At 33.5% G+C, this 26,409-nt stretch overlaps 4 protein-coding genes and 1 pseudogene across 4 annotated transcripts; 3 read left to right on the top strand and 2 right to left on the bottom strand.

Moving 5' to 3' along the window:
• Positions 1-1,152, top strand: LOC133688480 (pentatricopeptide repeat-containing protein At2g20710, mitochondrial-like). Its single transcript, XM_062107970.1, has 4 exons — positions 1-313; positions 436-660; positions 737-945; positions 1,003-1,152. The coding sequence occupies exons 1-4, from the start codon at positions 1-3 to the stop codon at positions 1,150-1,152; spliced, it is 897 nt and encodes a 298-aa protein (XP_061963954.1).
• Positions 1,153-5,516: 4,364 nt separating this feature from the next.
• On the top strand, positions 5,517-10,242 carry LOC133690335 (rhomboid-like protein 15). Its single transcript, XM_062110589.1, has 13 exons — positions 5,517-5,628; positions 6,138-6,303; positions 6,696-6,999; positions 7,360-7,392; positions 7,505-7,596; positions 7,706-7,779; positions 8,126-8,220; positions 8,298-8,367; positions 8,601-8,779; positions 9,338-9,395; positions 9,498-9,554; positions 9,716-9,790; positions 9,874-10,242. The coding sequence occupies exons 1-13, from the start codon at positions 5,605-5,607 to the stop codon at positions 9,877-9,879; spliced, it is 1,233 nt and encodes a 410-aa protein (XP_061966573.1). The 5' UTR covers positions 5,517-5,604; the 3' UTR covers positions 9,880-10,242.
• A 4,403-nt stretch (positions 10,243-14,645) lies between these two features.
• LOC133688477 (exocyst complex component EXO84A-like) lies at positions 14,646-17,486 on the bottom strand (annotated as a pseudogene).
• A 593-nt stretch (positions 17,487-18,079) lies between these two features.
• On the top strand, positions 18,080-19,913 carry LOC133688510 (glycerol-3-phosphate acyltransferase RAM2-like). The gene is made up of 2 exons (XM_062108009.1): positions 18,080-18,688; positions 18,789-19,913. The coding sequence occupies exons 1-2, from the start codon at positions 18,083-18,085 to the stop codon at positions 19,686-19,688; spliced, it is 1,506 nt and encodes a 501-aa protein (XP_061963993.1). The 5' UTR covers positions 18,080-18,082; the 3' UTR covers positions 19,689-19,913.
• Positions 19,914-21,067: 1,154 nt separating this feature from the next.
• LOC133688473 (universal stress protein A-like protein) lies at positions 21,068-22,127 on the bottom strand. The gene is made up of 4 exons (XM_062107966.1): positions 21,884-22,127; positions 21,649-21,755; positions 21,263-21,381; positions 21,068-21,179 (listed from the first exon to the last, which is right to left on the bottom strand). The coding sequence occupies exons 1-4, from the start codon at positions 22,125-22,127 to the stop codon at positions 21,068-21,070; spliced, it is 582 nt and encodes a 193-aa protein (XP_061963950.1).
• Positions 22,128-26,409: the final 4,282 nt, after the last annotated feature.

The raw sequence follows: 26,409 nt of genomic DNA, 5'->3' as shown, positions 1-26,409 counted from the left end.
ATGCCAAAGCAAAATCTGTGGAAAAAGCAGTCTGTCGCGCAGGAGATGAAGACCCTAGGTTATGCTAACACATCCTTGGTTTACAATATCATTCTTAAATTTTATTTTCAGACTGGAAACATTGAGAAAATTGACAGTCTAATGCAAGAAATGGAGCAAAATGGCATTGCCAGTGACAAATTTGCACATTCCATACAACTGAGTGCATTCTCGTCTGTTTCTGACGTTGAGGGCATTGAGAAGACTCTGACAAGGATGGATTCTGATCCCAACATTTTTTTTGACTGGACCACTTACACTGTTGCTGCGAAAGGTTAAACAAAGTTGGACTTGTTGACAAAGGCTCTGGAAATGCTGAAGAAATCTGACAGACTAATCTCAGGTAAAAGAAGGGGAACAACATATGATTCTCTTATCACCTATATGCTGCAACAGGGAAGAAGACAAATGAAGTCTTAAGAATTTGGGAACTTTACAAGAAGAACGAGAAGGTTTACAAAGAGCCATATATTAGTATCATAGCCTCTTTACTGAAGTTAGATGACTTTGAAATCGCAGAAAAGATTTTTGAGGAGTGGGAGTTCCGGAATCATCTTTGTTATGGAAACGTTATTCCAAACTTCCTTATTGATGCTTATTCAAGAAGGTCTCGTGGAGAAGGTGGAAACGTTAATTGATAGGGCAATATCAATAGGAGGGGATCCTAACGCAAAAACTTGGTACCATTTTGAAACAGATTATCTTCGGAATGGTCAAACTCTGAAGGCTATGGAAGCAATGAAGAAAGAAGTAGTGGTTTCTGGACGAAGGTGGAAGCCGAGCAATGAAAGTTTAGCTACCTGTCTGGAGTACTTGAAAGAGGAGGGAGATTTGGAGAAAGTGAAGGATTTCATGGAGCTATTACGGCGTGTTTCTTCTGGTACTCCTCTGTTTAGCAGTGCTTTGGTTAGTATCAAATACATGGAAAAGTAAAGCATGTTCATGGTCTTATTTGGCAATGAGGTTTCTTTTCCACTGGGAGTGCAAATGATCAAGAAAGCAATCTTGGTTTCTAAGCACAGCTGGACCCCTGGTAATGACAGTGTTAATGGCTGTCTGAAAAAACTTGAAAGTGGAAGCTGTGATTCTTCAGTGCTACTGAAGCGAAACTAAAGCCAGAGGATTATTGCAGCCAGGGCAGACCAAGTAGAGCTTCAGGGAGGAACACATCCGATACAATCCCGGGGAACTTTCTGAAGTGAAAACTGCAGATGGATATGATGGAGAATAATATAAATCATATCTTCAAACTTTACTTAATAGCTTAAGCTATTGGGTTAAGATGGTTCTTTGACATGATATCAGAGCCTTGATGATCAAGCGGTCACGAGTTCGAATCTCACCATCTCCATTTATTTGATAAAAATTAAACACATAGTAAAGTGAACCTGTGCAAGTTTCAAGCTCAAAAGGCTTTTACTTGAGGGGATGTGTTAGAGAATAATATAAATCATATTCTGAAATCTTACTTAACAGTTTAATTTTTTGAGTTGAGATAATTTTTTACAAGATTACTATTCCAAGTGAAGCTGCAAATAGCATTGTAGCTCACAAGCAAATGGATGGCTAGATTTTGTGAAAAGGGTTTGCAACATGTCAAGTGAAATGCATCAGATGCCCGTAAAAGTAAAATGGAGGGCGAGACTGCAATCCCAGTCAACATCATGGTTTAATCTCCTTCCAGTACACCCTCCTTGAAACATTCTCTCCCTGTGAACTTGAAAAAGACATTCCGTGTTGTTTGGTCAATTAATTTCGTACAGTGTCAGTAGTTTCTGTCCTAAAAAGGGACTCCTGACCAGGTGAGGTGCTCTGCTCGGTTTTACAGTCCAACAAGAAACAATTTCGGTATCTTATTGGATTAATGGTTGCATGGAATGGTTTCTCTAATTTTTTATCCAAGGATGAAAACAAATCCGAGTGGGTTAGCTGCAATCCCTATGCATGTTGGATTTTAATAATGGTTACCATAAAAATAAATAAATAGAATCATTTGAGGCTTTATTATATTTTATACTCTTAATTTATACATAATCCCATAAACTGTCATGTTAATTAGAAATATGATTTAGTTTTCATGTTTTATTATTATTATTAATTAAGTATAAAGTTAAATGGTGTTGAAAACGTTTTCATCGTACATGAATTTATTATTCACCCTAATATATTTTAATTTGAATTACAATATTGTTAATTTTGAAAAAATTTAATTTGGTTCTTAAATTGTTTTTGCACAATTTAACCCTTTAAGTTCAAATTAAAGTTCAATTACATTTTTTGGAGGACGAGGGTAAGATTGAAAGACAGAGGACTGAAGTGCAAAACACGGGTAACATAAGTGGTGTGTGTAAATTTACTTGTGAAGTACATTTTTGTCCCTAATTTATTTTTGTTATTAGATGATTGGTCCTTTGAAGTTTGTAAAATTCATTTCAGTAGTAAACTTCATTTTCAATATTTTTCAGTTCTTAGTGGATGAGAGGAGAAAAAAAAAAGGCCGGAACCCAACCTAGAGAAAAAAAAATGTCATTTCAATGATTCTGATAACAAAAATATTACATTTTTATTTCAAATAGTTCCATATGATGAAAAGAGTTTGACTTGAGAGTTTGTTTTGCCTTGAAAGTGCAAAAAAAACCCAAATATGAGATCAGGAAGAAATTGATTACCAGTTTGATTCTTGGTTTTGGACTGGTTTTTGCGCTTTTAGAGCTTAGAGATTGGTTTCACACGATTATTATGGTGGTTTCTAGATGTTTTGTGTTGAAAATAGAATTTTGAAGGAAAAAGACTAGGCATCTCGATTTCTCAGCCACAACAATGCCCGAAATTTGGATATACTAGGCGACGCGTCGTTTTTTTTTTTTCGACTGATCTAAGGTGGATGATATCTTTAAAAAAAAAAGGAGGTGTGTGATTGGATCTGACTTTGCAGGCCCATTGGTCATGGGCCAAGCGCTAGGCATGTCCTCATTCTTTGCTTTCTTTCTTTTTATAGTTTCGATTTTAAAAAAAATTAAAATTTTTTTATATTTTTTAAAAATAATTTTTAAGTTTGTATTTTACTTCTTTGTTATTTGTTTTTTTTCTTATTTATCCCTTCTTACATAGTTATTAATTTTTAGTTATATTGGATTTATTAAATTTTTGAAGAGATTAGTAAGATTCATTTGTAATTTAAATATATTTTATATATACATTAATTTTATTTTTAGAAATAAAAAATATTTATTTCTTATGATATTTTTAATATGTGTAGCCTTACATAGTATGCTTTTACTTTTATTTTATCTAATAAATCTTGTAAGTGCGTCGATTTCTATTTGAAATTGAATTTAATAAATAAATATCTTAATACATTTGTCTCTCAGTTTTTCCTATATTTTTTTTTAAAAAAATAGCAAACCAAAAATAGGTTTGTTGGAGTATCTTTTTTTCATTTTTTTAATTGAACTTAATTTTTTTTCACTTATTTTTTCTCTCATGTTCTAAAAGAAATAGTTTCAAAGAAAAACAATATTATTAAACTTTATAAAGTCCACAGATATGTGTTACAGAGTTGATTGGCTGACCAAACATGTTTTTTTCATTACAATAATAGTTGCAATAATAGTAATAATTGTAATAAAAATATTAATAATATTAATAATTATGATAAAAGTGTTAGTAATAGTAATAATTGTCATAGTAGTGATAATGATACTACTAATAGTAATAGTAGTTGTAATAGTAATGATGATAGTAATAATATTAACTAATGATAATATTAGTTGAATTGTAATAATAATAATAATAATAATAATAATGGTGATAATAATAGTTTATTAAGATAATAATGATGGCAGAGATAATAATAATAATAATAATAATAATAATAGTGGTGGTGGTGGTGCTGATAATAGTTTATTAGGGTGGTTGTGGTGATTGTGATATTAATAATTATGGTGATGATACAAAAAATAGTAATAATAATATCAATAATAATCAAAATAATAATAATAATACTAATAATAATGACATTGTAAATAATAATAATAATAATAGCAACAACAATAATATTAATGCTATTGATAGTAATAGTAATAGTTATAATAGTGATAATAAAGTTGTGGTGATAATGATAACAACAACAATAATAATGGATAATAATAATCCTAGCAAGGGTAACAAGAATAACAATAACAACAATAATAGTAATAATAATATTAACAATAATAGTAATACCAATGGTAATAATGATAGTAATAGTGATTACGATAATAATAATGTCAATCTTCTTTTTATTTTTCCTTTCTATAGGGTTAGTATGGCTTACGAGTTTACTAGGGTAACTTAGGTTATCCTGATTTATGGGTTTGGTGAGTAGTTTTTTTTCTTTTCTAATTAAACATGACTTTTTTCTCTGTCAATTTCTTCCTAATACAATAAAAAAATAATTTTTGAGAAAAACCATATTATTAAACTTTATAAAATCTATGGACATGTTCACAAGTTTGGTTGGTTGACCTGATTTATAGGTCTGACGAGTTTAACATTTTTTTGTTTTTTTTTTGTCAACATTTTAGTATTGTGCTATTGTTCAATTTAGCGATCGTCTAATTTTTTTTTATTATATAGTTAAATAAAAAGATAGTTTGAAAAACAAAACAAATTATAATCCTGTTAGAGTCCATAACCTAATTCACAGGTTTGGCGTGCTAGCACTGGTAACCGGGTTCACAGGTTTGATGAGTTTACCCACTGGACGGATTTTTTTTTTTTGTTTTTGATCCTTTGATTGTTTTTCCTCAATTTTGTCCTTTAATATTAAATTGATTAGGAAATAAACTGCATGATTTATTTTTTATTATTTTTATAGGGTTATCACTGTCTTAAATAAATGTCTATATTTTAGGTTGATGCCTAATTTTGTAAGCATATATTTTTATTATATAATTAAAAAAATTATTAAACTTAATATAGTTCTTAACACGTGTCGCTGGGAACTAAGATCAATCCAATCTGTCATTATTTCAATAATTTTTTTAAAAAACATATCATCTTGAAGTTTTGTTAAAAGCTAAACCATGTTTTTACATGTAATCAAAATTACATTTGAACCATTAAAATCAATCAATTTAATTCGGATTAACTCCTACGCGGTTTAATTAGAAATTCAAGTTAAGCAAATAGTTAAGTTGCGATAATTTAAAATTAATCCATTAAACTAGGCTTAATAATATTTATTGACATTTTAAAAAAATTATTTTAGCAAAATGCGGGTTAATGTACTAGTAATAACTACATTTGATGGGTGAAATTAACAGTTACGCAAACTCTATAAAAAAATCAAGCTGCCACGTAACGCATTTTGAAGAATTATTTTATAACTTCGCCTCGCAGTCTTTCCCTTGAAGCAAACGCAAGAGTTTGATTAAAGAAATTTTAAACAATAAGACCCGAGTTGCAATATGTCTAAATCACAAGGGTCAAAATATAATTTATCCAAAAGAACTCGATCCATGCTATTTTACCGATCCAAGTAATTAGATCTAAACCCGAAAATTTGATTTCCAAGTCAAGAAAATGAGACCTAACATTGTCGCTGAGGTAAGCTCTCCTCCATCTGTCTTCTCTTTTTCGACTCTAAATCTTTAATTTTCTTTTTTGAGTTTAGGGTTTTCTTGTTTCAATTGAGATTATGAAAATCTGGGGATTTCGCTTAGCTTTTTGTTGATGATAATGTGGTAATTGAGTATAGTTAACTGTTTAATTAGTGCTGTTGGGCTTGATTGAGAATTCTCTACTTTTGCCCTTTTGATTTGTGAGGAATTTATGCAAATGAAGTTCATTTTGTTTTCTTCTTTTGTAAAAAATGAACTAGTAGATTTGATAGCTTAAATGACTGATGCTCCGATATCATTTGTAAATAAATGAGGGGAGAACATGTTGATGTTGTGATGCAATCTATTTACTTCTTTCAAATGATTTCCTTTGTCGAAGTAAGCAAGAATGTGCAGTTCGATACAGAACTAGTCAGTAAAGCATTTCGGATCATGTTTATTATGGGTTTATTTATTTATTTATTTAGTAACAAGGTTGGTGTCGTAAGTTTTCAGGCGGGACTGCAAACGAGAGTGGGACAATGGTGGGAAAGCATTCCATTCCTTACTTCTGCGGTTGTGGTTGTTTGTGGCGTTATATACTTGGTCTGCCTCCTGATTGGATATGACACGTTTTACGAAATATGTTTCTTGCCAACTGCTGTTGTATCCCATTTTCAGGGTATGTTTGTTAGGTGATGCATTTAATTCGTGATAATGGATTAATGAATTATGATCAACATTGGAAGATATTTTTGAAACCGTGTTTAAGGTCATGATACCATGGGAAAATTAACTTTTTACCTGGCCTTGGTCCAAGGAGGAACCCTTTTAGCCCTGAAATCTGCACTGGTGCATTAGGCACCTATACTGTGATGCCTAACTAAACAACCATTTCATTCAATCTGCCTATAGTTTCAGGTTCCTTGTAGGCTTAGGAAGAAAGGATCAAAATTTTAATTTTTTTCATTTGATGCCTACATGTATGTTGTCACTTCATCCTTATCTTGAAAAAAGGGATTTATCCCATACTTGTGGTCATTAACTTTGCGTTCTTTTTTTTTTCTTGTGCAGTTTACAGGATTTATACCTCAATATTTTTTCATGGTTCACTCCTTCATGTTCTGTTCAACATGCTGGCTCTTGTACCTCTGGGTTCTGAACTGGAGAGAATCATGGGATCTATCCGCTTAGCATACCTGATAATTTTGTTGGCCACTACCAATGCAATATTTCATCTTTTTATTGCATTGTTGGTGGCCCACAATCCATTTCACCCATACCAGTATCTTTTGGATGAGTGTGCAATAGGCTTCTCTGGAATTTTATTTTCTATGATCGTTATAGAGACGAGCTTGAGTGGAGTGCAGTCTAGGAGGTTGGTTCTTATTTACCTATTCTTGCTGTGAATTTTAATTTCACCGTGATTATAATACTCATCACTTGTTATTATTTTGCAACATCACACTAGCACATAATTAGATGTGTTAGTGCTCCTGTGTGGATGCATGAGAATGAGGATATCCTTCTTTTAGTATTTAGTTATCACTGAGTAAGTATTATTGTTGATTATTCTCGAAGAATTGTAGTTTATTTTTACGTGTGTGGTCAGTATTTTGACTGACACGAGGAGTTTTTTGTGTTTTGATGACAGTGTAATCTAGTAAACATTGTAATTGATTTATGTATTTGCTTGGTGCATTCTAGTGATATGCAACTTCATTATTTTGTTTTGCAGTGTGTTTGGTCTCTTCAACGTTCCCGCTAAGTGGTAAATGTTGTAACTGCTTCAGTATTGTGTTATTTCTTATATTTGAGTTTCTTTTCTCTTCAATTTTTTTATGTTTAGTTAATGATGTGGCATAATTAAACACATGCTACAGGTATGCATTTATCTTACTGGTAGCATTCCAGCTTCTTATGACGAATGTGTCTTTACTTGGACACCTATGCGGCATTTTGTCCGGATTTGCATGTATGTAATCCTTGTCTCAATTTGAAGGTTATACATATTTCTTCATACTTTGTGTTATACTCCACATAAACAGACAATGTGATTGGATTTCTATCCTTTTACTTGTCAGATACCTATGGGTTATTCAACTTTCTTATGCCAGGAGCGTCCTCCTTTTCTGCTATTGAGGCCTCCTCTTGGCTTGTAAGTACACTACTGGACTGACTTCTGATGATAGACAGATTTATTTCCCTGTTCTTTAATTAGACTGTTATGGTGTATTTGGCTGTTAAATTACAGAGAATCTGACAATTCTCACTCTGGCACACTTCTATCCCAACTTCTTTAGGGTTCTGGCCTTGTGAACTCGTTCTTTCTGAAATCCTTCTTTGATTGTACCTCCACTTCTTTTACAATTTCTAGTTACAAATAAGTGGGTAACTATATGTTGTTGATGTGTTTTCATCAGTCATATTTTATCCTTCACCTGTGTATTTACATATGATTTATGCGTTGTTCTAAGTGTGATCTATTCATTTATGACCTTCAGTCCTCCTGCGTGAGGAGACCTAAATTTATTTTGTGCACTGGCGGTAGTCCCACAAGCTACATCCCGACACATTCAGGCCAAAACACTACCTCCAGGTAAATTCTGCGTGCTCCATGGTCCAAGGAAATTTTAATCCGAGAGGATATGTAACTTGATAAATTTTATTGAACAGTGGACTATTATCTGGAAATATTTGGAGAAATTTATCTTCATGGATGCCACAGAGGGAAACATCTGCTCAGGTATCGAGTTATATTCTTTTGAAAGTTTTTATCTTAATGTTCAAGGTAAAGATGCAAGTGCTGATTTTCAAAATGGTTATGATTCTTGTTAAATATCAATGGGTGTCTCTGTATACAATGGACAGAAGAAACATATGATACATCCTAATCCTTTTTCTTTGATCCTGGAATTCCTGGGACTTGTAGATAGTTTTTCTATTGTAACAACTTGATTAAATTTCTTGTTCACACAGGCTGGGCAAGACTATAGGTTCCCTGGAAGTGGAAGGGCTCTTGGTTCTGGCCAAAGTGAAACAGTGCCTGCTGTGAATTCAGATTCAAACCTGCAGGCTAGACTCTTGGATAACAGCAACCCAAACCGTTCATCACATTTGGGGTTAACTGCTACAAGAGAGCCACCATTAGATGGAAGGTAGTGGAAACTATTCTTGCATGCATGATGCATCTCAAGTTAGAGAACAGAAGCCTGCGCCTAGCCCTGTCCTTATGATTTTTATTTTTTTAAAAAAAATTGTTGATTGTTTCCCATCAAGAAAATGGATTTAAGTGTCCCCAAAGGAAACCAAATAATTATATTGAATATGACCATGTCAAAATCTTTTTGTTATTGTACTTGTCTGAAGTTCAAAAAAAAATAAAAATGTATGGTAGCTATGCTAGCATCATATTTCAAAACTTATGCAATGCTCTAGATCCTGGCTATGGTCTTGATTTATTTGGCTACCAATGATTCAAGTATTAAAGAGTCTAGCATGCAACAAACATCAAAATCACAGCTTCTTATTCTACTACTACAATAGAACACACATATAAAGCCTTCTATTCGGGTACAAAAATATTGTATTTCACGAAAATGATTCACTACCTACACTTTCCATGCTTCATACCATGTGGAGTACCCTATCCACTGTTTTTTAGTGATAAATCATTTGCGTTCTTCATTTTTCTGCAATCCTTCCATGGTATTCAGGAGGTCAGTGGTAGATAATGCTGTTGGTGCAACTCCAGTACACCCTGCACTCCATCAGGTTTATTTCATTTATTTGGCAATGTGATATTATCTCCTATTTTTTTAATGGAAATTTCTGGGTCTTAATCATTTGTTGTTTTATGGTTTCTCTTGATTGCAGGATTCAGCTCCTTCCGAGGAGCAAATCCAAAAATTAGTATCTATGGGTTTTGACAAGGTAAAAATGTCTATAATTGTGCTTTTCTTTTCGTTTAGTGCTTTTGCAGTTTGTGTGGATATCAAATCGAGATGTTAAGGTTAACTTAAAAAAATTGAAAAATTTGAGAACCAAAAGAATCCATATAGTGTGCTGATACAAATGCCTTGTTATTGGTTCAGACACAGGTAGAAGTTGCAATTTCAGCTGCTGATGGAGATCTTAACGTAGCAGTTGAAATTCTTATGAGCCAACAGGTATTTAAGAGTTGCATTGCTTATGGTTCTCATGATTGATTTGTCTTGTACTAACCCAAATAAATGTCATGATTGATGTGCAGGGATAATTTGTGAAGCAAACCCCATCCATTGATTCTTCGAAGAAAGATCCCCCATGGTTGGCCTAATACACTACTCCTTCAACAATTGCGATGTCACGAGGCAGCAGTCTACTTTTGTAGCTTTCAGACGACAGGGTAGGAAGGAGAGGATTATTCAACAGGAAAAAGAAGAAAAGAAAACAGTTTACTAACTTCTGTTGAAAGAAAGTATAAGAATGGGTTGTAAATATGTTGTTGCCAAAACCTTGAAATTCAATTGGAAAACAGTTTACTGCCATTGTCCTTGACACTCGGTTTTCCATTTGGAACAACCGAGTGCCATATGTAACATCCTGTTACGCTGAAAACAATGCTGTCTTGATTGTTCTAGCTGTCCCCACTGGAGTAGGAAAGTGAAGTGACTCCCTAGATGGCGTGGTACGAAAGGCAAATTCTAGAAAGCTAAAGAATTAGGTCGGAGAATTAAGTTGGATATAATTGTGTCGAGATTACCTTAATCAAAACATGATATTATTGGAATGAACCTTTACTTAATGAAAATCAATTCATGAATGAGAAGAATAAAGAATATAGAACATGTGTTAAATTTATTTTTAGAAAATTTTTAAAAATAAGTTGTTAAATATCCTTAGGAGGAAAGAAAATCATCTCTAAATATAAAATTTATTAGTTAAAAGGTAATAAGTAATAAAATTTGTATTTTATCTCCTAACATGCATTATAAGACCTCATCATCATTCCATGGTAGATAAACATTACCAAAACCTTTATTCTGAACATGATACCTCACATAGAAGATGTTTTTTCGTTGCTCCTCCAAATCAACCATAATATCTTGCAGTGCTCTTTTCACCACAAACGTCTCTCTCTTAACTGGATACTAAACATATTCATCACTGGCATCTTCAAGCCTATCTTCTCCTCATCACTAACCTTCCTATCTTGCAGTGCTCGCTTATTTGGACACAGCGAAGTAACATGACCAACTCATAAACAATGAAAATATTTTATGTCACGATTATAAGATGTAGGAGTTTCAACTTTATCTTTATTATCAGTGAAGATGTCCTTATTCTCTTTTGTAGTCTCCGTTCTCTCCCCTATATTTGATTAAGATTGGGCAACCCCTACATTAGCCTTCCAATTAGGTTTTCAAGTTGACGAAGAACCCAATAGTTGGCTTAGCCGTGAACTACTATTACGTTTGAGTTAACCCTCCACTCTTGTTGCTATATGCAACATCATATCCTTCAACTCCATAAAGTGTTTCAACTGTATAATATTCGTGATCTTGCGATTCAACCCATTTAAGAATCTAGCTATAATAGCCTTCTTATCTTTCATTATATTAGCTCGAACCATTGTGGTCTTCATCTTCTTATGGTTCTCATCAACATACTTTGTACCTTGGCCCAAACATTGTAACTTTTGGTACAATTCCTTATAATAATGACTAGGGATAAATTGTTTGCTCATAACAGTCTTTATCTCATTCCAAGTATCAATAGACCTCTTAATATTCCTTCTACGACTCAACACAAGCTAATCTCACCACACAATGACAGAGTACGTGAACTCAATTACAACAAACTTAACCTTCTTACCCTCTGAATAGTTATGACAATGAAATATGAGCTCCATCTTTTTCTCTTATTACAAATCTCAAGATCGTTTTTTCTTGACACAAAGGAACTTTCATCCTAATGCTGCCCAAACTATTATCTACCCAATCATGGTACCCAGATCATCTCTTTGGCCAAATCACGCATCTCACATAACTCCCTCATACCTACGGTTTTTAAAACGCCCAAACTGATCTTCATGGTCTAAAAGCGCATTATCATAATTCTCAACACTCATTTCATCATAATCAACACAAGTTAATACTCATACCTACGGGACTAACATGTCTTCCACCCCTCCTAACATTGTTTTCACCCCGATAAACCTTATTTCTCAAAACATCAATTTCAACATCACGCCTCTCCATTCTCTCCATCCTATCCTCTGAATTCCCTATTACCATGTTCATCTTTTCCATTTGTTGTGCTAGAGCTTGAATTTGAAAAGTTGATTTTTAATTGATGGTGTCATCTTGGTATTGTCCGACATCTTCAAATCTACAAAATATGTTAATGATAAATAAAAATGTATTTTCCTTATTCACTTCCTCAAGTGTTTACACTCCTTTTATGTTTCACTTAATCAGCATTTCACTCTAAAATTCAATACAACCAAATAGAAAATCTTAGTAACGCAATTCAAATATGTGTAATGACTCAAGAAGCAAGAAATATACAAAAACAAATAAAGAAGAAACTACAATTACAATTTCACGAGTAGTAAACGAATTCATACAGAATATGAATGTTTTTGAAGATACAAAATAAAACAGATGCAAAATTAATTAAAATGACTTTATTAACACCCAAGTATCCCAAATATAATTTTAGTATACTGATTAGGTCAATTTCAATAGTAGAAAAACAAGTTTTATAAGTTGATGCAAATCAAACCCATTTACGCAATCTAATACCCAAATTTGAAATGCAAACAAAAAAAAGTCCAAATGACCCTAAATTTAATATTTGATATTATTTTACCCAAAAACCCTGGAATATCAATTTTAAAATGATTCCATTGAGGTTTGATTCAATCTCCTTTGTATTAGTGTTTTCGTGGCAGAACTGAATCTTTAACTTTTTAATGTCTTTTTTTATCAAAGGACCCTAAAAGCAAAACTAGACAGTAACGTAAGAAGAGAAAACAAAATTGACAGAATAAAACTTTAACCAAATTAGACCCAAAACAAGACACAAAGAAAAACAAGAAGAAGATATACGCGGAAACAAATTTAAACAACGAAAACAAAGAGGATATAATCTGATTCGTAGAGCCTCGCTCTGATACCAACTGATATGAACCTTGTGATCATGAAACCTGCACATAAGAAAGACAAATCCCAGTAATTTTAAGCCTAATACCTCACATAGTCATAAAACATTGATTTTAAGCCAAAACAAACTCAAACTAAAATACAAGCTCTAAACTAAATGTAAATATCCAAATAATAAAATAAAACAACAAATAAAACCTTAAAATAATTCAAATTAATATAAAGAAATAATCCGGCCCAAAAGTAATTTGTCATTAAATACTTCAGCCCTCCTTTTTTTGTGTAGATAAGATAAATAATGAATCCTTGTAAAAAAATGAGTTTTGAAACAATAAGGAATTCTTGCCAAACTTGAAAACTATATTGCTATACATTAAAGATCCTTGTAAAACAAGAAAATTCTTAAAAATAAGCTACTGAATATCCTTGTATTACGAGGAAAAAAATCATCTTTAAATAGAAAGTCCATAAGTCAACAAATCAAAATACAATAAATAACAAAATCTGTAAAAGAAAACGAACAATAAAGTTATGTTTGTTTCCCGAAATTCACTTTTCGGGAAACCACTTTCCAAACTTTCCTGTGTTTATTTGTCATTAGAAAATTTGGTAACGGAAAACACTTTCCAGTCAAAGAAAAATTTGGCTTGGTTTCCAGGAAAGTGTTTTCTTGAAAAATTTGGGCGGAAAACACTTTTTGGAAGTCGTGAAAAATTTAAAAATGTCATATTATTTGCTGATTATATCAAATTTGATCCTCAAACTTTTGATTGCTATATATATTTTGTTTTGAATATTTATTTTTCAATTTCATCTCTTAAAATTTAATTTTTATATTAACTATGATTCTCATTTTTATAATTGTTATTTGCTTTTCCCTTATCTTTTTTTATTGAAATTTTTTATGTATTGAATTTGGTTCTCATTCTTTTGATTATTACTTATTTTATTTGCAATAATTTATGAAATGTTAATTATTATTATTTTAATTTATTAATCTTTCATTTTTCTTAGATTTGATCTCTATTATTTTGATTATTATTTATTTTATTTGAGATAATTTATGAAATTATTTTTTTTCAATTTCATTCTCATTCAACTTTTTAATTTTTAAGATTTGTTCCTCATTATTTTAATAAACTTGAGAAAAATAAAATATTAATAAGTTATTTTCCAGCTCATTTTCCATGACATAATCAAATACTGGAAAGTGTTTTCCAACTTATTTTTCATTGCATTACCAAACATCATAAAATAATTCACTTTACTGAAATTCACTTTCTCGGAATTCATTTTCCAAAAAAAAACTACTTTCCAGCAAACAAACGGGGCTCAAAATTTATATTGCATCTGCTGACTTGTATCATAAGACTTTTGTGAATTCTAATTGATTTGAAATTTTAATTCCATGTAGAACAACACGTCTAGAAACACTTGGTAAAACTTTTGCCTGATTAAATTATCGAATTAAAAGTTATACTTGATAACATAAAACTAAATAATAAATAACATTATCCTACAATTTAAATTTGATTGCTCAACCCAGTCTCCTCGTTCATGGTTCAAATTGATCGAGAATTTGGAATTACCTGTTTGAATGATGTGTGCTTGTCCCCTAACCGGTGAAGATATGGATTTCTTGACAAGTACAATGAAAATGTAGTCAAGCACGTTTTGAATATCTTGACAAGTACAATTCTCCGAAAAGAATTTCCACTTACAGTTAATAAAAGAAACCAGAAATAATCACCAAATCTGTATTCAGGTTACTATTACATAAATTCTGTAAGCCTGCTGAGACACCAGGACTCAGTCGAGTGTCTTTGATGGATAGAGAAAAACCTATAATCACACCAAAGCAAGACTTGCAACTCGGTCAAACTGCATGGGAAATTGCAGATGGGAACCATTCAGGATCCTCTGTGCTGCCATCCACACTTGTGTAAATGTATGCATTGAGATGAGTGTCACCATCTTCTGTGAAGATGAGATCAAGAGCATGCTGTCTGCAAAAGCTATCTCGTAAGTGATCAACTGAGCGTTGAAGCTTCTTCTTCCATTGCCTTTGCTCTGGAAGACGGGATTGCTTTCAGAAGCTCTTTTAGGTTGTTCATCCATTCTAGTAGGAAATGGCAAGAGCTTCATGGCAGAACATGGGAGCAGTTCATCTTCTAACAATAATGCACTAGCTAGTAAAGCTAGCTGCTGGGATTCAGTTCCTGCCATCTTGACAATTCTACTTCCTGAACCTTCCAAGCTCTCTTCATTCTCTGCTGAAATCGGTAGTGCACGTATTAACAAATTGACATAGGAATTGAACACTTGCAGTGCAGGACCATCCAACTGAAGCCTCTCACTCGAGAAAGTTCTGAATTGAAAATGAAAATTTCTTGAATGATAAAGGAAGGAAAGGACAAATCAAATTCAACGAGTATTTGAATAGCACATATGCAACAATCATCAGGATTATGGAGAAGAAACAAAAAAGAAGCCAAAGAAAGGTGCCAAGAGCTTTCAATTTGTGAAGGAAAAAATCTTATAGAGGAAAGCACTATTAGTCATCTGAACCGTGGAATTGAATTTGTTAGCACTGCTTGAAAGCTTTGGCTGTGATGCCATTCACTACCAAGAGATGCAGTCCGAGAGAAAGGGCTTCCACCTGCTGGTGGATAAGTGAGCAACCAGTCATCTGCGGCAGCAAGTGCAGCACTGCTCTGTTCATTCTTCTTTAAATTGGCATTCAATGCCTGCTCAATAATAGGCCTAAAAGGTCTCAATAAGACGGGAGCAAGGGACAATCCACGAGCTTCTGACAAAGAACAATGACCCAAGCATATATGAATGCACTCGGCAGCAACCCTTAGACGTCTTGCAGCTGCTGATTGAGCTAGAACATGCCTCTTTAGAAGAAAAGCAAAAGACTCGATCTCTTTGACAGCCCAAGTTACAAGCTCGGATGTATATGCAAGCTCCTCCCCATAAACTTCCAAGGAATCACTTGCTGCTTGTATGATGGTGGAAAAGACAATCTGTGAAAGTACAGCAGTATATGCTTCCTCCACATGAACTGTTTGATGAGCAAAGACTCGGCAAAATAGACTTCAACTTCTGGAGGTGAGAATTGAGTAGCAATATATGGGCACGGGGACATCTCCAAAATGTTTTAGAGCTAAAACAGCTGAACGTACGAAGCTCAAGTCCACGAGTTGAAGGTTGGCTAATGGTATCAGCAAGCTGCTAAGCTAATTTTTGTCGCTGATCTCTAATAGCAGTCTCCAAAGAAATGAGTGAAGTTGGGCTCAAAGAGTGCTTCTCACTGCCTTCATTGGCTAATCTTTCTCCTTTCTCAAGGGCTTCCATAACTTCATCCACTCTCCTTTCCGCCAATAGAACTTCAAGGGTGTCCAGGAATTCAAATAACCAATCTTTTGATTCAGAAAGCTCCCCATCATCGAAACTCGATAAGTCATCTCTGTAGAGTCTTCAGAAGCAGCCCACAAAGAATCAATGCGAGCATGTTCGCTCAAACCTTGAACTAGAGCTGCTTGGACGAGGTTATTATATAAAAAGCTAAAGTTGTTATATTTTAGGGTTAAGATTTATTTGGTGAGTAATTTCAATTTTTATATTTTGGTGGCTATAAATTGGAGGAAAAAAAAAGTTTTGAATTACTTTAGAGATTTTGGGAGGGAAAATAATTTTGCGTTATATTTTGTAATAATTTATTTTTTTATAATGAATTTCTCTGATTATCTTATTCATAGAATATAGATCTAAATTGTTAAATCATATAAATTTTATATATATTTTTATATAATTGATTGCATTTATATTTTATATTTTTCTATTTACTAATTAGTTTGAGATTTTAAAGTTATTTTCAATACAAAATATTATATTTTATGTGCTGTGATGAAAAAATGACTAATTAAAATGAAGGTTTTAATTTCGACATGTGGAGCAACCACTAGCACAAAAGCCTACACTACACGCTACAAACGTGGAGTGGCAGGCCATTTTGCAGGGAATTGCAGTGAGAATGGGAAGGTTAGTTTTTTGCCTATATTTGGTTGCGTTTTTCTAAGAAAATCTCTCATGCAATTACAGCACACACAGTGCACATATTTATTCATGGTTTAGCTGTCATGCAAACCTTCATTCGCTTGTATGTTTCAGGATGGACAGAGAAGAGATCAAGTGATATATTAGCTTCTGTTTCAAGGACCTCACAGAAAATGAGAAAGTTCATGGGATCTCAATCAGCAGATGATAATCTTCATAGACACCAAAAAAAGAAAGAAAAAATGCAGGGAAAGGGTGATTTTGACTATCGATGAATAGGGTAACTTAATAATCACCACAGTCAAGAACTTGCTCAATCCGGAAGCGAGGAGGAGCTAAGAATACTTGGATGCCACCTGCAAAATCTGCCTCAGAATCTGGAGATTATTTTACAAACAGCATATTTAAAGGCCTTCTCTGAAGCGTCAGCATTCTCGTGAACAATTGAACATCTTGGAACTTTAATCACTCAAATCTGTCTTAGATGTTAAGGGTGGAGTTACCATTATGTATCTAACACTGGCAAATAGTTCTATCTTGTTGTTCATCTTACCAAGTTTATCTTGCCTTCAAGGCACAAAAACTCATCAACTACCCTGCGAAGAAACTTAGACTCGTATGCAAAGAGTTCTTGGTGTGGACTAAAGGCCACCATCATCTTTAACCTAAAAAACCAAACTGGATAACAATCATGACAGGCATAACAAGCTGGACTCTATGTACATCTAACATGCCTAAGCCCTGCATGTTAACATCAATTCTTATTTCAGAGTCACAATCGTCGCTAACGAGCTTGGTTGTGCTTGTATACCGAGTTTATTTGATCATCCACGTGAATATACTCTTTTAATGTGAAAATATTGCCACTTCTCTATCATCGCCCATTCTCCAGAAGTGAGCATCGGACATGAGAGTGACTAACATTGCAAAGCTTATTTAAATCACACACGACAACAAAAGCAGCGATGAACACAAAGTCAATTATTTACAAACTCAGCATTGTTTATCCTTAAAATTGTACCTAACCATCGATCATTCCATAACATACTGAAGCTTATTTCGAAATCTCGGCGCCAAATGGCTCCCTTGTCACCCTGGCTCTTAGTTCCCAACGATCCCCTTTTCTCGTATCTCCCTCACTTTTTATTCATGTCCTCTAGCTTGGTTTTCTTCAACTCTATAAATGCCCCCACCAACTTCCAAGTTGCTCATTCAAAATTTAGGCAATAGAAACCAAACATAGTTACAAAGATGGTTAGCTTCCCAACTGTTGACAAATGTGCATCCATAGGCAGAGAAAAGCACAGTGTAGTTGCTGACATGGATGGGACCTTGCTTAGAGGCCGTAGCTCATTCCCTTACTTTGCTCTACTTGCCTTCGAAGCTGGTGGGATTTTTAGGCTGCTTTTCTTGCTCTTGAACTCACCACTAGCAGGACTTCTCTATTACTTTGTGTCCGAGTCTGCTGGAATTAAAGTTCTTATCTTTGCTACGTGTGCCGGAATGAAGTTATCAGATATTGAGTCTGTAGCACGTGCTGTGCTGCCAAAGTTTTACTCTAGTGACCTTCATTCTGAGTCGTGGCGTGTGTTTTCTTCTTGCGGAAAACGATGCGTTCTTACTGCAAATCCAAGAATTATGGTGGAAGCATTTTTGAAAGATTTCTTGGGAGCTGATTTGGTTTTGGGGACTGAGATATCAACTTATAAAGGTAGAGCAACAGGGTTTGTTCAGAGCCCGGGAGTACTTGTGGGGAAGAACAAGGCAGATGCCCTTAAAAAGGCTTTTGGGGAGACACAACCAGAGATTGGACTTGGAGATCGTCATACAGATGCACCCTTCATGGCTCTATGCAAGGTTAGACAATAGTCTAGTGGTCTTCTTCTTCTTCTTTTCATTTTTCCCCTTCATATATCATTGGGCAAAAGCTGACAGATTGCCTTGATCAAAACTACAGGAGGGCTACATAGTGCCACCTAAGCCAGAGGTTGAAGCTGTAACTACTGACAAGCTCCCAACACCAGTCATCTTCCATGATGGCCGGCTAGTCCAAAAACCAACACCATTATCAGCACTACTCATAATTCTCTGGATCCCTATAGGCTTCATTTTAGCCTGCTTGAGGATTGCAGCAGGGTCACTCCTGCCTATGCCAATGGTCTACTATGCTTTCTGGGCACTTGGTGTCCGTGTCACCATAAAGGGAACCCCACCTCCCCCAGCCAAAAAATCAATTGGTCAATCTGGTGTCCTCTTTGTTTGCTCACACAGAACCTTGCTTGATCCCATATTTCTCTCCACTGCCCTTGGGCGCCCTATTCCAGCAGTCACATACTCACTTTCTCGTCTCTCTGAAATTATCTCACCAATCAAAACTGTTAGACTCAGCCGTGACCGAGCTGCAGACGCATCAATGATCAAGAAGTTATTAGAAGAAGGTGACCTAGCTATATGTCCCGAGGGAACTACTTGCCGCGAACCGTTTCTTTTAAGGTTCTCGGCTTTGTTTGCTGAATTAACAGACGAACTCGTTCCAGTGGCTATGGTGAATCGCATGAGTATGTTTCACGGAACCACTGCAAGAGGCTGGAAAGGGATGGATCCATTTTACTTCTTCATGAACCCTAGCCCAGCATATGAAGTAACTATCCTGAACAAGTTGCCACCAGAGCTAACATTAAGTGGTGGGAAATCTAGCCATGAGGTGGCAAACTACATACAAAGAGTGATTGCTGCTACTCTCTCCTATGAATGTACTTCCTTTACTAGGAGAGATAAGTACAGGGCACTTGCTGGGAATGATGGGAATGTGGTTGAAAAGACGAAGGTCCAAGCCAACAAAGTAATGGGGTGTTAATTCTGTTTGTTCCACAATTTGGGTTTAATTATATACCTCTGTGAGTCAATCACCAATTACCATGCGCGGTGCGCCATTCGGGATCAGCACTCGTTTCAATTTTCAAGTTGGGGGAGAAAGGGATATTTCCTTTCATTTCAAATTAATGTCATGTTTGGTAGAAATGATATTTGCAAATAATAAAGAAGCAAAATCAAGCCCAAGTGCCTATTCAGGGAGGATGTATTCCATACGTAGCTAGATATCCATGCATTTTTCCTATAGTTAGCTTCAATGGCTGGTGTTATTGTATCAGTACTGAAGTGTGTTTCTCTCAAGTGTCAGATTCTCAAATGAGCTAAATCTAACAAAAAACGAATAGAATATCACTAGAGGGTGTTAACAAGAGAACCAGAGGGTAATGGCTAATTGTGTTCAAAAATTTCATTCAATCGCTAGATTTCTAGGCATTTTCTTGTGATCAAGGTCAGGACAGATATAATTCGGAGCTTGAGACAAATATACGCAAATGTATGGAGGTAAGCAAAAACATTGCTGTTAGCTCCACTGGGTGCAGTTTTAAGGATCTTAGGAAGGTATATCCATTTAATCACGAATCACATATCTATCCATGCCCAGAAACGGGGTCAATAGTTATAGAGTTATCGGATGATGTCTGTAACCTATCAACTGTTAGGTTGGTTGCCATTAATATGCAACAACCCACAATTGCAGCAGCCACCATTGTCAAAGAAGATGGCTGCAATGGTGGGTTGTTGGTGGCAGCCAACAACCATTGTTGAATGAGCTGGAGTTTGGCAGCCACCAATGTTGACAACAAAGCAAGAAGAGCTGCCATGAAATGCCTATAAATAGAGGCATTATGTGAGAGCAAAATGTGACAGTTGAGAGAACGTAAAGAGAAGAGAAGAAGAGAGAAAGAGGGGCTGCAATGGCAGCAGCCTTGCTGCCATTGCAGCAGCTGCAAGTGCAGCAAGAGAGTTGAGTAGAGTGGATGTAATCCTCCTCCTCTACATGTATTTATTGTATCCTTTCTCTATCTCTAATAAAATGAACATCTCCCGTGGATGTAGGCGGTTTTGCCAAACCACGTAAAATATTGTGTCAGTGTGCTTAAGCCTCCGATGAGCAACTATCAGAACATCACCGGTCGGAATTCCTAACACCAACATGCAAGTAGATAAATTTAGCAGTAGCATAAAACTTTCTTGATCAGAAAAATATACAAGAGTACACGCAAAAGAACATAGTAGCTGGCAGGCACATGTAGTTTTTTGACTTGTTACAGGCCGATGCTTAACACAACAACACGCACAATCATAGCTGCTCAGAGGCCTCTACACTGCCACTGGCAGTGCTTATCACCGAACAGTACTAGTCTATCCATCGGTCTTCCTTATCTCCTTAGTGATCTCCTTTGGTGGCTTGACAATAAGGATGGGGCATTTTGCATGGTGGGCGCAGAAGTCACTTACACTTCCTAGGAGTGCTCTGCGACGAGCAAGATTCAGTTACTAATTAATAGACAGATAAATTGACAGCTAGCATGGAATGAGCTACTATTAATTAATTACCTTTTGATCTTGCCTAGACCACGGCTGCCAACAACAAGGACATCAGCCTGCATTTGCTCTGTGGCTCGACAAATTTTGTCTTTCGGATCCCCTTCAAGAATAAGAGTTTCTGCTTTGATCTGCTCAACATTCGATAACATGAACAGAAGAAGAGCCTTAACTAATTACCTTTGAGATAAATTGGACTCGGGATTAAATTATACACAGCTTGCATGACCTTATGAACTAAAAGAACACGATGAAAGAGCAAGAGAAGGAATTAAACGATCATTTCTGACTTCAATTTTATATGATCAGTGGCATTTCATTTGGCCTTGAAAACCATTTACTCGTAATACTAATAAAGTAATAATTAGCTTCATTACTTTTTTTATTTATTTAACTACCATCTTATCTTTGCACATCTGTAATGCACGGGAGAGTAGCGCCGTAGCATTTTCTGCCTGCGATTTCCTCACAGATTCTATGATCGAAGATGATGCATAAAAAGCTGCTGCATCATTATAAAAGCAATCAATCTGTACGTGATTATGATTCCCACATCATCATAACTTGGCAAATAAACACTACTCAAATTAAGCTTTATTCAGATGCACATGACATAAACAAGGGATCTTAAACCTGCTCCACCAGAACCAGCAGGGTACATGTGGTGCTGGAAGGGCTGTTGAACATGAACCAGTGTGACCAGGCCAGATTCTTCCTGGCTCGGTTCAGTTGTTGGAACAATGGCATCAACAAGATTGTCAAGAGCCCAGTTAAGAGCATAGAAGCTCCCATCACTGTCGTCAATTGCCACCATAATCCTCAATCTCTTTCTGATTTGCATCTCCTTTAACGGCTGAGGCAGCATCTGCTCTTGCATTATTTATCTTTCTAAATTTGCACCCGTCTCCATTGTTGCCACTTTCTCAACTCTTAATTATATACCGGAAAATTTTTTGTCACTCGCACCTTAAAAAGTTAGGGCGCTACGTGGGAATTTCTTTTTAGCCAAATTTGGACACTTGGTGTTCATGCAGGTAGAGTTTTTCAACTTCATCATGCATGGCAAAACAAGACAGTTTGTAATAACCACAGTTAGCAAATACTAGCTGTCAATGCCCGAGCGCAGCCATGATAAACTTCGTTCTGCAGTATTATTAAATTCAGCGAGTCAACCTAATGACTTATAAGTAAACTTGGTGGTTAAGAAACCGTATAGAAACGCGATGAGATGAAAATTGTATTTCTAAAAAATTTAATTTTTTTTTATTAAAATTTAATATAATTTATATGTTTTAGATCGTTTTAATATGCTGATGTTAAAAATAATTTTTAAAAAATAAAAAAAATATCATTGGCATGCATTTCGGTACGAAAAGTTATTTGAAAAACAACCGCTATCACACTACCAAACATACCTAGATATCAATTGATAAAATTTAATTTGATATTTTTTAAAAAAATAAAATTAAAAACAATGTTAATTTAATATTTTTTTATAAAAATAAATATTAAAAAGATAATATTTTAGAGCAGTTTTAAACTTCAAATCAAATTTAAAAAAAATTGAGCCTTAATTTACCTTTCAAGCACAATTAATGTTTGAAGCTCATTCCTTGTATAAGAATCCATAGATAAAAAGTCATAGGCTACCAAAATTCACCCGCTTGAGAGTTCTCCCCTACGCTTGTTTAATGACCTTTTCTCTTCTTTCTTAAACTGCGGGTACTGTAACATGAAGAAAATAAAAAAGTTGAGGACCAAGCCATTAAAAAACATTTAATATCTATCAACATTTGACTATGTATCAAGACACGTATAGCTATAAATTCAACACAGTGAAATAATATTTGTGTCCACCTCAAAAAAATTAATAAAGCTAGTTATTAAAAGTAAAATTATCTTTCTTTATCCTTCTTCATTTTTATTTTCTATTAGATGTTATCGTTATAGTTTAGATTGTTGTTGTATATCTTAGCAATTTTTTAAATTGTTATTTTTTTTAATTTTATCTTTTAATATTAAGGTAATTCAAAACGAGCTTCCTGATTAAACAAAATTTTAGGATTTCACGGGTTATAAATTTAAAAAATTAATTTTGATTTATGAGATTCACCCCAAGTTTGCTTTTTTTAAAAAAAAAAAACTCATGTTTTTTTCAATTTCATCATTCAAAATTTAGGTTGTTTGATAATTAATTTTTATAGTTTTATTTAATTTGTTATGATGAGATTACCCTGATATCATAACCAAGTGATATATTTTGCATGTTAACCCAAATAGACTCTGGTCAAGTATTTTCAGTCTTTTTTAATTATATTTTTTTTTTTAATTTCATCATTCAATATTGAATATTCTGTTTGTTTGATATTGAGCTTTGATTTTTTTTACCATGTTCTCATTTAGTTTTTTCTTTGTTATTAGATAAGATCCCTTAACATTTGATTTTTTTAAAAAAATTGATTTGTTATTTCAATTTTATCCTTACTAATTGAAAATTGATTTTCATGATTTTATTTTTTTGATTCTTTTCTATGGGGTTTTCTCAATCTTATACTCATGATTGAGGGGTTAGCAAGTTAATCTGGTTTGCCTTATTTATTTTGTTTTTTTTATTTAGTTTTACCCTTTAATATTGAATTGTTTGATAATTAAATTTAATTTTTTCTTTAACTTTTTATGAATGTTTACATTTTACATTGTCTTGAAATCCTTTTTTCACATAGAAGAAAAAATAGTTTGGTCCGCAGCGTAGCAAGGACACTTATCTAGTAATAATATAAGAAACTGGGACCAATTGATGAAAAATTGAAACTTGAGAGACCAAATGAAAGTTTTTTACGCTTTTTATGGAAAAAGTGCTTTGTTTCTTACTTTTATGTTAACTTGATCCTTCATCTCTCAATTAGTTTTATAACAATAATATAAAACTTTATTTCGTAAAATATACCGTTAATTAACATGGGAATACTTTGCAACAAATAAGGTAAGTGAGAGAAATGAAGTCGAGAGAGATACCTGGCCAAAACAAAATTTCAAAGGACTAAACTAAAGAGATAAAAAGTCAGGTGACCAAAGTGTAAAATAATAAAAAGTATAGGGATTTAAAAAGAAAAAAACTGAGTATGAATATGAATATGAAAATGAAAATGTAAGAGGACAAAGAGTTGACATAAAATTAAATGTCTTCTCGTCTAGAGTTTTTGCGTTTTATTAGTTGGCTGCCACGAACACGGATAGCTGAAATGGTTCTTTAATGGGGAAAAAAAAATACAGGGCTAGAAGCCTAGAAGAAGACGGCCACGGCGTTTTCGCTAGCAATAACCTTCTCTGTATTTTTACCCTTTAAACATCACAATCTTTATATCAATTCCAGAAAATAATAATAATAATAATACAAGGTTAGTGCTTTTTATTTGAAAGTATATTAGAATAATATTTTTTTATTTTTTTAAAAATTATTTTTAATATGAATATATCAAAATAATCTAATAATAATAAAAAAATTAAACAAAAAAATTCTCAAATTTACAAGAAATATGATTCCAAACCGTTCAAATGGCATCAACAGTGACGTGCCTAGCCTACCAGTTGAATTAATTACCAAATTTTAATGTCACACGTATGTCTTTATTTATGGATAGTTATCCCTGCATCTTTCCTACAACTAGCATTGACAAGTGAAACTCAGATGCTGTTGCTAATTGTTTTTCTGTCTCTTATTTTTTTATTTTAAAAATATTTAAATTTTTTTATTTTTTATTTTAAATTAATATTTTTTAAGTGTTTTCAAATTATTTTGATGAGCTGATATAAAAAATAATTTAAAAAAAATAAAAAAATATTTTTTTCAAATATTTTTTTAATGAAAAATACTTTAAAAAACAACCGCAACTACACATGCAATCAGGTTATTAATTACTTGGTATAAACGGTATTCTTGTCTTGTTATTCAAGGATGCTGAAAATTCAACTGGCAGACTTTTATGCTTTCTCACCAATCTCTTCTTATAATAATCTCTGATCTTTATCAACAAGATTTTTTTTTTTAACATATTTCAAGTTCAAAATAGCTAGAAGACCGTGTGTGTAACTTTAAATTTAAGCTAACATGTTTTTAAGTTTAGAATGATTAGAATTTAGAGATGGGAATAATTATTTTTATGGTGAAATTCGAAAGTCATTAAACTTGTAGATGAATCTCAGAAGGTGAAATGATATAAATGCGAAAAGTTTTACTGAAATAACATTATTTTATATTGTGGTTGGGAATCATGATATCTAGTTAAATTTAGGGTTAACCTGTAAATCTTAAGAAAAATAAATAAATAGTAATATGATAGAAACTATGGTGTAATGAGATAAAATAGTAAATGAAAAGAAAAATGGAGTAAGAAGATAAAAGAAGAAGAGTTTCTGGCAAGAAATATATATATTTTTCTAGTAGTAAAAATGAAATTCAAATTATATTAGATCTGTTTTTTTTTAGTGTATTGAGATTTGTAATTAAATATTAAATTATCTCGATGTTTATGTAATTTTAAATTTAATTTAAATATGTAAACTTATGATGTTGTGTTAGTTTCTTTTATTATATCCGAAATAATTCATGCATAATTGTACTTCTTAAATTTGTTTTTAAAGATTCACATATTTTATATCAATAGTTTATATATGTAGTGAATCATAATGACATATGATGGATATAATATGGCTGAGTTGTGATGTGATAAGTCTAGGGTGAATGGACAATAAATGAGATATGGATTGGTTAAATGTTGAAATGCAACAGGCTTTAGTCAATAACTTGGGATCTCATGGTATAAAAAAAATTCTGTTAAAATTTTGATAGATTTTTCAATCTAAAATTTCCTAGTAGAATGTATATGTATATAAAATAAAGATTCACTCCAAAGTTACAATATTTCATAAGACATTAAGTATGATTACAAATAAGTATTTTTTTTATTGGACGATGATGCATAATCATTCAACCGGTTCGACCAGTTCATAGAAAAAATCACAAAATTTTCAAAAATATCAAAACTAGGACTCCAGGGTGAGATTTTTTAAATATAAAGGTTCGATACTCGGAGTAGCGATCCTATAGTTACTTATATGAAAATGACCTTCGAAAACTCATGTAAAAATTTGAGCGCAAT

This window comes from Populus nigra, chromosome 3 (assembly GCF_951802175.1).
Source record: "Populus nigra chromosome 3, ddPopNigr1.1, whole genome shotgun sequence".
Classification (NCBI taxonomy): domain Eukaryota; kingdom Viridiplantae; phylum Streptophyta; class Magnoliopsida; order Malpighiales; family Salicaceae; genus Populus; species Populus nigra.
This window is presented reverse-complemented; position numbering and strand designations above follow the sequence as displayed.